The sequence below is a fragment of the Centruroides vittatus genome, unplaced genomic scaffold, assembly GCF_030686945.1.
Source record: "Centruroides vittatus isolate TY-2023 unplaced genomic scaffold, ASM3068694v2 scaffold_324, whole genome shotgun sequence".
NCBI classification, from domain to species: Eukaryota; Metazoa; Arthropoda; class Arachnida; order Scorpiones; family Buthidae; genus Centruroides; species Centruroides vittatus.
Window position 1 is genome coordinate 5,541,224 of NW_027122701.1, and position 12,733 is coordinate 5,553,956.

The 12,733-nt window shown below is 34.3% G+C and overlaps 2 protein-coding genes across 2 annotated transcripts; one reads left to right on the forward strand and one right to left on the reverse strand.

Moving 5' to 3' along the window:
* The first annotated feature begins 1,229 nt into the window (after positions 1–1,229).
* On the forward strand, positions 1,230–2,871 carry LOC136988237 (uncharacterized). The gene is made up of 3 exons (XM_067286093.1): positions 1,230–1,457; positions 1,808–2,795; positions 2,867–2,871. Exons 1-3 carry the CDS (start codon positions 1,230–1,232, stop codon positions 2,869–2,871), a joined length of 1,221 nt encoding a protein of 406 aa, XP_067142194.1.
* A 553-nt stretch (positions 2,872–3,424) lies between these two features.
* LOC136988238 (uncharacterized) lies at positions 3,425–8,113 on the reverse strand. The gene is given in 5 exon segments (XM_067286094.1): positions 3,425–4,049; positions 4,051–4,731; positions 5,117–5,211; positions 6,802–7,145; positions 7,948–8,113. Coding segments are annotated over 5 exon segments (1,911 nt in total).
* Positions 8,114–12,733: the final 4,620 nt, after the last annotated feature.

Sequence of the window (12,733 nt, forward strand, 5' to 3'; positions counted from 1 at the left end):
ACGCACACTATGTACCAAATTTCAACTTTCAACTCCTAACCGTTTGGACACGTCTCGATAATGTATATAGAAGCTTTAATCCCGTCCCTCCCCCCGTGGGGAGGAATTTCGAAAAATCCCTTCTTAGTGTGCGTTTTCGTGACGTACCCTAACTGTGTACCAAATTTCAACTTTCAACTCTTAACCGTTTGGGCTCTGCGCTGATTATTATTATTATTATTATTATCAACTCGTCTCGATTATATATATAGATATACCTGTACTGGGCTGCATAGATGTCATAGGAGATAATTTGTAGCATAACTGTGGTCCAAGGTCGGATCACAACTGTTTCTATGCCCTGTTTTTGATTCAGAGCATCTTCTCTTAGGTGCAGGTCTGTGAGAAAAAAGTGTAGGACGGCATCGAGCTTCAGCAATCTTCTTCCATCCTTCCTGTAATTTTCACACTGATCTTTCTCAAAATGAACCTATGAGAGTTAATTGTAAATATTCACATCACTAAACCAATATACTTATAAAGGTTAAAATGTATTAACAGACTTAATACTCTTTAGCTTTAGTTTATTAATGTGCAATGTACAATTAGATAGGTAGGCAAAGCAGAAGTCCTTTCTCATAAAAATTCTGATTCTTACCTCTCAAAATTCTGATTCTTTCTCATAAAAATTCTGACAAAGTAATGCATGTTTTCCAGGAATCCATAATTTCTTATTTTCATCCAGCCTGTTTACTTTAATCGCCAATGTTTTTTTTTCCTAGCTTTATCACTTGGAAATCGATGCAGTTTGAATTTAGGAGCTCTATTTTGAGCAATTAATGGCTGATCGACCCGGCATGATCTATTTTTATATGGTAGCTTTAAGAGCGATATAGATGTATCGATAGATCTAAAGGCTAAAATAATAATTTCTAACGTCAGTATAGCAAAGTAAGAACTAACTCCATGTTTAGAATCTATTTTAGATTGGAACTACCTTGTATATAAAGTTTCGAATCCTGTTATTTATCGTAATAAATAGCTGATTGACACTTACTTGTCATAAGCGGATCGGAACTGGCCTCATAATGGCGTCCACAAACCACGTGATCGGCTGTAGCCAATCATATTTTGACCCCCAGTTGACCATACTCTGTTTATAGAGGGCTCTATAGCGACAACTAGATCGAGGCGCCTCTAGCGGCGACGCCGAGAAACAAAATCGGGAAAACAACCTGAACGAACAAATAATGTCTCTTAAAAGGCAGTGCGGTTTTGATTCAATCTCTACCGAAACCTTGAGAAAAAGTAATTTAAAAAAAGGAGAGAAACTGTTTAAATGTGGACACGTTTCCAAATTAAGAGAGATTTCCTTGGACCAGAATACAGATCCAAACGTGAATCGAGATTCAACTATCACTGGAGAAGTTGTTCCCCAAATCAGTGTTTCAAAGAAACCCTACCATGTTGAAATTAAGGTATGTTTTTTCTTTCAATATTTGCATAGTTATCAATACGAGAGTGAATGACATGCATTTACAATTAGAAGCAAGTAATGATACAAAGCGATTCCATTTGTCAATGTAATCAAATTTAAAAAATTGACGTTTTAATTTTGGTTTTTTGAAGTCGTTTTATAATGTACACGAATTTAAATAATTTGCTAATAAATAATAAATGTAGAGCAATTGAAAACTTGGTTATTTGTGCATGTGCATTAGAACTTTTTAAGCACAATTGAAGAAAATAATCTAACTGTATTTAATCTTTCTAGAAACATTAATAAGCATTATAATTTTAATTTAGATTGTATTTTTGACTTTTTCAGTTAAACAAGAAAAGGAAAATAGTTGATAGCCACTGCCAATGTCAAGCTGGAATGGGTCAGTGTAAGCACAAAGCCGCACTGATTTTTGCGGTAAATGAAGAGAGTTGTGAAAGCAGGACCAGTGAACCCCAAGAATGGGGTAAGCCAAGTACAGCTTTACAACAAAAATACAAGAAAGGCCACACCTTAGCTCAGCTGTTTGGTGACGTTCTTGTTTGCCGGGACACAAGTAAAAATCCACCTTTGCATTTTTTAGAGGCATTCAGAAATTCTCCAGATAATGCTTTAACTTTAATGTTAAAAAAGGAGGATCGAGACAAAACAAGAAGAGTATGTCGGGATCTCTTGTGTGATATTTTAGATAGAGTGGATAAACTTGTTACTGCTAGTGAAGTAGTTGAAACATGTTTAGAGATATTTTCAAAACAAAATGAAGCCGTTATATACCATTTGTATGAATGTGAAGACGTGGGCTGTAATATTTTAAAACTACAAACTAAAAAATTTCTACTAGATGAGAAATGTGCTTTATTTTATAATGTGTCTGTGTTAGTAACGGCTAATGAGGCTGCCGATATTTGTGTGAAAACTGTTAATCAGTCACAATGTACAGAATGGTTTTCTGAAAGAAGGAAACGGTTATCCGCTTCTATTGCACACCGCATCAAAACAAGACGAGACCACTACAACAGTTTGGCTTATAACTTGGCTTTTGGTAAGCTGAAACCTACTGTATCAATGAAGTATGGGATCTGTAATGAACCACTGGCCATAGAAGAATTTTCTAAGTCTTACCATTTTTCTGTAAGAAAATCTGGTTTAATTGTAAATGTAAGACAGCCATGGCTATGCTGTAGTCCTGATGGATTGATTAAGGTTGGTTCTGAATTTATATTATTAGAAATCAAGTGCCCTTTTTCTTGTAAGGATAAACCAATTGTTAATTATAAAGATAAAATATGCAATGTAAATTACTTACAATTTGAAGGTGACACAGTAAAACTAAAGACAGCCCACTCTTATTATTCACAAATACAGTTTTCTTTGTATACTGTTCAGGCTAAATATTGTATTTTGTATATTTATTCAAATGTACAGTCTGTAATGATAGAGGTTCACTAAGATAGAGATTTTCAATCTGACTTTGTTCCCAAGTTGGAACAGTTTTATTTTTTACATTATTTACCGGTGATAGCAACGAGTAATTTTTAATATTTTATTAAATTGTATATTTTTGTTAGAATAAAACTAGTGGATACTGTACCTGTCATTATTTGGACTGTTTATTTTGAAAGTGGTGTAAGTCTATTTTTTCTTCTTTCGAGACATTTAAACATTTGCATTATTTATATTTTTGAATCAACTAAAAAGTGTACTTAATTTGACAATGCTTCTTATGACTTGAGCAAATTTAACTGTTTATTAAATGTTCACACATGCAAATTCCAGGTTTAAGCAGGTTTAATATATAGATATATATAGGCATACATAATATACAGATATATAACTAAACAGGTATAATATACAGACATAAATAGTAAGCAGACAAGTATACAGATATATACTAATCAGATATAATACATGTATATACGGGTATAACAATAAAAATAGAGGCAACTAAGGTTTTATAACAGCAGATTGGAGATTGGTTAGAATGCAACACATCTTCATTATGTAATTAACCACAGGAATTAAATCAATTGTGATTTTATCAAGAACACGGTAAGTTTTGATTCGCCCTATGACCCTCTCTATGTGTATTCTAACACTGGCAATACTGTATGTCTCTTCAACCTCTTCCTTAGAAAACTGCTGACCTGAGTGGGCAAAAGGAGGCATAAGAAGTTCAATGGACATCTTATCAAGATTTGTTTTTATATTTGGAAACCCCTTGTCAGCCATTACTGAATCACCTGGTTCCAGAAGTTTCAAAAAGCCAGAATTTGATGTAATATAGGCGTCTGTGCAGCGACCTCCATATCCATTTGAAACAAAAGATATTAGTCCATTTGGTGTGATGCTTATTAAATACTTAATTGTGTATGTCCCCTTATAGTTAGAGTACATAAGAACTTGTTGGTCTGGATTAGGAGGTCTCTCGTACTTCAGCTCTGTACAGTCTATTATGCACCTTACATTAGGATATTTTCTAAAACTACTTGGCATCAGAGATTGTACAGCAGACTTGGATGGCCAATAAACTACATCACTACATTTAACCACCAGTTCTTTCAAAACAAAAAAAATGTGACGAAGCAGTAGTACGATGGACTGAAAATAATATACTTAATGCTGCAAAAGGCAATCCCAGCTTTAATTTCATCAAAAACAGCAGCAATCTGTTTTCTGTTGAAATTTTCAAACAATGCTTTCTTTCCAAGAACTGTAAAAGAAAGGCAAACACTTGCAATATGACACCACATAAACCACACAGTTCATCATTGTCATTAATGCTGTCAAAACCATTAAAATTTTGGATAGATAACTCAGGACCAGATCTTGCATCTTTATATTCCTTCACTCTTATTTGGTTATTAGGTTTGGGCAACAGCTTTTTATAATAAATATTAGTTTGGGTACCCACATCATTACATAACTTTTCACAAAATAAGACTGCCATATTATCTGTACTATAAAGCGGTTCCCCTACATCAGTTTGTGTTCCAGTGGCATGTTTGGTGATAACAGGTATGGTTTCGGTGTCCACATCCATGCTGTTATCCATGCTCTCCACCTTTTCTTCTTTCCTTCTTGCCTGCCTTATAAACCTATCAACATTTCCACAACCCTGTTTCTTGTAGCATGTTGGAAAAAGTGTTGGAATGTATGCTGGATGGTCGGGGTGATCAACTTTCTGTTCACCTACAAAATGCTGACTGCAGACTTTGCTGTACTTTGTGGGTTGCCAAGGTTTGCCACCTTCTCTGAAAAGTGTTTTTAATTTTACATATTACAATTATCAAGCAACTTTGGTCATTTTTTGAATAATGATTACTTGAAATGATCTTTAATACTGTCCCATGGCTAGTAATGACACCATTAAGCATTTTTTAAAATTTGTTATTTAATATCAAGATTTTAGATTTTCAGAAATACGAAATGTTTTGGTATTTTTAATGAGTTGTTATTCAATGCACTACGTAAGCAATGGGTAGTAATATAAAGTAGACTACACCTATTTACCGCTAAAAATCGCACCCTAGCCATTTACAGAGATCATTACAATACAACGCCTTTAAATGTCAGTTATATACACACACACACAACTTTAAAAAAATACCTTCAATGAAAATACCCAAGAATACTTACTCAATCCTCCGAATTGCAGCCAGCCATTTCTCTTTCCTCCCAGGGTACTGTTCAGTCGGGAACGAATAAAACTTTGTACCTGGCGGGGCAAGATTCTAGGACCGAATGACGCAGTGGGGAGGGGGGGCAAATCGTCGACCCCCCATGGGGGAGCAAAAATGTCAAAGGAACCATACCTGTATATGTGCGCGTTCGCGAGATATAGCCCTCGAAAGTTGCGCCTACGTTATGCGGTTCGCGAGCAAAAAAGCCGGGTCACGTGACCCAATATTTTTTTTACGATTTTACGGGACTTAACGACTTACGATTTAACGGCAAGCGACGGGACGTCGCTTGCCGTTAAAATTGCCTTTAGTAGACGTTTCCCCCATTTTTTTACTTCGTTCAAGAACTACCGTGAATCGATCACTAGTTTAGCACATGGCGGCGTGTGGTGGCGCCCATACGAAAGGTCAGTCGGGAGTCCCGGGAGTCTCGTCGCTTGCCGTTAAAATTGCCTTTAGTAGACGTTTCCCCCATTTTTTTACTTCGTTCAAGAACTACCGTGAATCGATCACTAGTTTAGCACATGGCGGCGTGTGGTGGCGCCCGTACGAGAGGTCAGTCGGGCCGCCATGTTCGCTGCCGTATAGTCATTTTGGGGGGCCTATATCTCGCAAAGGCGCGCTCGTACACCCATGGTTCGTTAGACTTTTTTGTTCCTATCAGTATGTTCTACAGTTCTGTTAAAGTCCCAACCGCGTCATTCGGACCTAGAATTGTGCCCCTGGCGGTGCAGTAATATAGGTTACATTACAACTGACCACACAACAGTTATTTTTCGAAGTTTTGTGTTGCTGAAAGCTGTGGTTCATTATCAGGAAGAAAACAAGCACCGCGTCTCAGTATGTATCTAACCCAAAGACGTTCGTGTTTTCCCGAAAAAGTTTCCTTTGCCTGCGTACAGGTGGCGCTCAACGCAGTTCCACTAGCTCTATTCTATATTTTTTAAATCAATTATTAGACTAATTATTGGAATCGTCTTTCTTCCTGTAAGAAGTGGACAGTTTTTACAATCATTCAGTTTACTGAAATAATCAATTCCTTTAATAACTAGCAGTACCCGCCACGCGTTGCTGTGGCTCAAAATGTTATTGTGTGGCTTGTGGCTCAATGTGCTATTATAAATGTTTAACACTTCCCTGCGGGAGGAGTTTTGAAAAATCCCTTATTAGTGTACATTCTCTTGATGTACCGTATTAAAGCGCAAAAATAAAACTCATCTGAAATAGTATAATAGAAGCCCAGTTCTCCACGGTAAGTGTTAATTTTGTCCCTCTCCCCCGCGGGGGAATATCGACATTTATATAATATTAAAAAAACGCGTATTCGAATGCAACGTTGTGTCAAAATTTCAAAGCAATCGGTGAAGAACTTTTGAACATTAGCTATTAGGAACAATCGAACATGTACTGTACATTTTTATTTATATACATTTTCAAACATTGGTTTTGTTTCTGTTTGTGACTGGACTTTGTCCATCTCCCCATTGGGTGACAAGAATTAAGCGGGCCAAATATATCATTTACTTTCAATGCGAATTCAGCAGTTGCATCAACATTATTAAAGCCTTCTATGCAATTTTCTTTACAAAATATAAAAGCATTACTTACAGATCTACTTAATGTCTCTGCTGCTATACTTACCTTCATTTTTTGTCTCCACCATTCAATATGATATGATTTTAGTTTATTTGAGACATGAAGACCTTCTTTATTCTGTAAGTTATATAACTGAATAAAATATTGCCATTTAATAATTCTCTCATCATTCTCACCCATCTTTAGAACTTTAAGATCAGACAAAAGATTCCTCATCAATTTCAACATATGAGCTGCATGAAGAAATGCATAAACTTTAATTTCTTTTGGACAAGGGTGATGAAACCAGTTTTTCGAATTTTCTACATCAAAGTTAATTCCCAATTCTTTACACATTGAAATATTTGATGCAAATCCATCACATGTTATTGCAATTACATGAGCACCAACTGAATATAATTTCTCTAAATATTGTTTTACCAGATTGGCTTTAACTATCCGTGCATTCTTTTATTCAGCAGTGCGCTGAGCAGTTGCTACCGGAAGTGACGTTTTTGCTGCTGACGGTCGAAAACACTTTTGCTGGAGAGAAAGCTATCTCAAAATGGCCGATGTAAACGATGATTCTCTTACTGCTATATTTACGCGCGTTTGTTCAGTATTATTAGAAGAAAAGCCATTAAGTTCGATGTTTTTTATAAGAAAACGTAGAAATGATGACTTATTTGTGTCATTGGCGTTGACTGATTCTATTAACACTTTATGTATTTTTAAATGATTTAATGATGGTAAGTCTACTTCAGAAGGCAAAATTTTATTCTCTCTCAAATATTGCAGTAAATTGCTAGAATCTGTAAATAAAAATTAGAAACAGTATTTCATAAACCAACTTTTAACGGTAGGTTTGACTTCATAAACAAAGACAATAATAATAGATTCTTATATTTCGTTTTGTTATTATACATTTCACATTTATTAAAAATATACTTGAAGCAAAGGAGTTAAAAATCTGCTCATTTAATGTAGCAAAAAAACTGTTTATCGTTTGGTAATCGAAAAAGATACTTCTTCACGGAGGCGTCTATCTTGTAAGCAGTATTTTTAGCGTGGTCGAGAGGTGCTGCCAGTGCGCTGAAAGCGCAGCTTAAGCGCGCTGGCAGTAGGCTTAATAATTGAACACATGCGCTAAAAGCGCTGCAAGCGCGCTGAATAAAAGAATGCGCGGTATGCTTTGTATTCCATTAATCAAACAGTAACCAACAGGAATTTTCCAGTTTTTGTTGACTGCAGTAATTAAAAATACAAGTGCTTGTGTTGTCATGGGAGTATCATCATCATCATCAAGATTTCCATGATCAAGATCAATATATCCTATTACTTCTTTCCCATCCCAACCAACTTGTTTTTTAATTGCCATTTCATCAATAATTAAGCAACATAATAGTGGATTGGTTGAAATTTTAGTTTCATCTCTGATTTTTATAAAAGACAAGAATGTTGGCAAAGCCAGAACTACCATCAATATAAGAAGACCATTTCCGTAAAGAACTAGGAGCAGGTAGTTTAATAAATGCCTTACTAGAATAAAAGTGAATAGGGACCCTAGCCTCGCTGGAGCTTTTGCTGGCAACAGTTTTCACTTATTTTTGAAACTGCGAGCATCATCCTTCACCCCGGTTTCCTATTCTTTGTCACTTCGACCGGGGGGGGGTAGGTAAGGGCTCTGAAGGTGCTGTTTAGCGGGATTTTTGATCCTATCAAACTTTGAGCATCGCAGAATAAAAATGAATAGTTAAAGCAAACTTTTTAACTTCTGGATATTCATTGCCTACATTACCAAAAAGTTGATGTTTTAATAGATGACGACGCAGTCCATTAAAGTTATGGCATGATTCTAGGACATTTAGTGGCGCCATCTGTTATGAAATTTTATTTTAAAAAACTTGTTATATTTTTAACCATTATAAAATGACAAAAAAACTTAATTTTGAGAATAGCGATGGGTTTTATAAAAGTTGTAAATGCTCATAACAAGTAAAATTGTCATCAAATCTGACTCTACTGAAGATATACACAACTCCATTATCTCCGCATCCCCTCGACTTTTAATCACCAAAATTTAACAACATGAATCTCCCTAATAAACAAACCTCCCTACAAAATTTCAGAAATTTTCGACAAAAAACACAGGAGTTATTAAGCTTCAAACAGGGTGAGCAAAATCATGCCCCCCCACACACTAACATCCATACATACAGCGGAAAAACCTCTAAATTTTTAAATTTTAATTTAATTCTTCATAACTAAATAAATGATATTTTTTATCTATTGTTCCCGATGTACACTTTGTACTTGTATTGTTTCTAATCAACGATAGCTTCCACGCCCCTTTTGCGTCAAGTAATTTGATAAAAATTTTGCAACTGCACTACAATCTGTTATAAATAGATTTTTTAAAAAAAATCTTGTTCAGTGGCTATTAAGAGTGCTTTTTAGTGGACACCAGAAAGACCTCTTGATGGTTTAACCAAGCCCGCAATGGGGCAATTGGAATTTTTAAATTTAAAACTCTCTCCGTCCTGTAGGCCTAAGAGGGTCTTTTTCAGCAAGCCCATTATGAGTTCGGCCAGATCCATAATGGAGCGGTCGTACGGCGAGGTACGGGACCCGGCATAGCCAGACGGAGCACCCCCGAAAAATTCCTGGATTTTTCCGTCTCGTTCGGATCGATCTCGACTCTCCCAGAGCAGTAGGCTGCCACCCAAACTGCTTGGTCATCTGGATACAAGTGACCAAGTGGAAGTATGGGGGAGGGGCAATCGGGTGATGAGAGAGAGAATCCGACATAACTGGTCAGACCACAGAAGATAAAAATCCTGAGGATTGAACTAGAATCCCTCAGAAGCGGCTCACACTTGCTTTAACCGTCTCGACTGCACAAAAATTATTATAAATTGACTCCTGCGTTAATTTATAATTTTTTCGGCAATATAAAAATATAAATGTAATGAATTCCTACATCCATTGCATTTATATTTTTACAGTTTTGAAAATCCTGTTATTGAGGTTATATTTAGAAACATCGAGATTTTGGACTATCTGATCAGATTCGAGTCGAGATTATAATAGATCAGTTTAACGAATTTTATGAAAATTCTAATAAATTTAATAAATTAAAGCAAAAATCTGTAAATTTATATATTAAATAATATTTTATTTCATAATAGTTTATAGAGATTATATGTTTGATAATAAGTAAAGTATCTATAAATGGTTATCAGCTAAACTTTACATTTGATAAGTTATATCTATTTATACTTGTCTCTTCACTTGTATATCTACTACTTAAAGATTCAATTGCTTTTCTATTGTAAATCACTCCCACAGCCAGGAATAAATCACTAAGAGCTACAGGGGCAAGCTGAAAAAATTCTGACTGGTATTTTCTCTTATCCAGTCGGCGCTAGGCCTATTAGCTACAGTCCAAGTGTAAAAAAATGTAACAGTAGCTTAAGTTACTTGATGGAAACAAAAGCATACATTTATAAACTCCATATGGGCATTACCGACTAAGCTAAGGGGATTTAGTCATCTCATAGCTACGGCTCTGTTGTAAATATATATCTATGTAACGCTAACTGATATAAAATTGCTATTGCCACCTATTGGGGTGCCTATCTCGATAGAGATCTTCTTAGCCTACTAGTAGTACGTCTCTTTTTTGAGTATTCTGATAAATACGTTTTTGAATACGTGTAATGTACAAAATATTTGTGGCTCGCCTACCTACGAATTGCTCACAATTTGGCCCCTAATCGAAAAGTTTGGGCAACACTGCTCTACTCAAACGCTCGGCTTTTCTTTACATATTAATAGTTTTATTTGTCAACAATATTTATGTTCTGTATTTCTAAATTTTAATTTAGAAATATATGAAAATCTATTAAAGAGATTCATTTATAAATTAAAAAATTCATGAATCTTTTGTCCAGCAGTGGCCCAGTGGATAAAACCACTGAACGCTGTTTGTGGGTTCACACCTCATCAATGGGCTGACCTAGAGTGGCATTTTCCGGGTTTTTATCACGTGTTTAACTTCTAAACAGGGATTAGTTTCCCGATCTACTAAAGGGATTTCTCCCCTCCCAGGAGGCATCCCTTTATTAGATTCTCATATGTTGTGTGTTACCCAATCCAATCCTGAATGTTGTAAGCTCCTTTTAGCAAAGATCTTATTAAACAATGAAATTTCTCAGATTTTAAAAAGAGTAAACTATAATAATCCTATCCAAATAGATATATTATAATGTCAATAAAGACAAAAAATTTATTTATTTTTTTTTTGTAATTTTAGTGTCTGCCACAATAGCAAATTGTGTTGCGTGACGACCCAGATAAAAGTTTAACCCGAATTCTCATTGACGATAGAAGAACATTTTACTAAGCATTTACAAAAGAAATTATTTTACAGTTGATTTTAATGTTGAAAAGTTCAGATTAACATGTAAAAATTAAATTTAAACATACTTTCATTCTGTAAATTTTTTTTTCTATTCTTTTAAATTTCATCGCAGTAGTTTATTTGACTATACAAATTAGTAAATAACATTTTGAATTAGATTCGTTTAATGAATGCAGTGCGAATACTCGAGTATTCGCTCATGAAAGTATTCATGAATTGCATGAATACCTTCCAATCGCAATGGGGTCAATTTTATCGAAGTTCGTTTTCTTCTTACTAAATTTTTAATCAATTAAACTATTACTGGATATGTAGAACGATGTTATTAGATTAAACAGTTTGAAATCATTTCATGGTGGATATATACACAAATCTATTAAGATATAATTTGTTTTTAATTGTAATATTCTTCAAACAAATAATATTTCTCTACCTAATCCATCAATTATAGGCGGTTGTCGACCTTCGGACAACAAAACTTTCGAGCCATTGTACAACGGTCTTTCTACCAGTTTTGATTTCGACAACATCAAACCATTCACCCAAAACATTGGACCCTTATTCTTCTAAGTCACAGAATTATTTTGAGATGGTGACGATCTTGTATAAACGGAAATATAGATTTCTTTTTATTCTTTTAAATATTAAAGAAAAATTAAAGAAAATATAAAAATCAGTTTATAAAAATGATCAAAAATTATTCAGAATAAAGTTTCGCAAAAATCAAATTATTAAATTATTCATGTCAATATATATATATATATATTGACATGAATAATTTAATAATTTATAATAATTTTAATAATTAATATATATATATATATATTATATGTATGTATATGTATATACAATATACATACAAAGTCAGACCCATGCGCATCCACAGATAATTTTTCAAGGAGACAAAGCTTCGAGACAAATATAGTAAAACCTCGATTTAACGACAAAATATCTGGTCCGTGTGTCATATGGAAAATTAATAGCCTGCTGATTTAAAAATGCTTTTTATATGTAATGAAATTAACAGGTTATTATTTTCAAATCCAAGAGTCATCGCTTTTAACTTCGCACCACAACGGGAGTGTCTCGATATATCATCACCCGAGGATGAATGAATAGGAAATTGTTTTCTAATTAATAAGTAATAAGTTTCTAAATTTGACAGAAATTGTGTTTCTGTCAAATTTAAATTTTGTTTTCTTTCTAAGAACATTATTTATTTGTTTAGTTAAATACAAATGAAATGTCGTGTACTTTCAAAAAAATGTTTATTTCGAGTTAGATCCTATATTTGTTTATTACAGTCTCAGATCTACGGTGAATACATAAGCAATAGTACAGATGGAAAATTTTTCTGTGAAATTAAATTTCTTGTATACTTGATTGTAATTACACAAACATATCTACGTAAGTAAAAACGGATAAACTAAATAATTTGTCAATTTTTTAACACGTATTCGGAGAAAACCTACTTTATTATATAACGGACTTTCGGCTTTAACTGAACTCCCTCGCCCGAATTAGTCCGTTAAATCAAGGTTTTACTGTACTTACATCAATAAATTTTTATTTAAT

Bases quoted from the DNA above. Each gene is read 5' to 3' on its own strand.
- LOC136988237 (XM_067286093.1), top strand. From the start codon at position 1,230: ATGTCTCTTAAAAGGCAGTGCGGTTTTGATTCAATCTCTACCGAAACC. The intron at 1,458-1,807 runs GTATGTTTTTTC...TGACTTTTTCAG, and splicing joins CCTACCATGTTGAAATTAAG to TTAAACAAGAAAAGGAAAAT.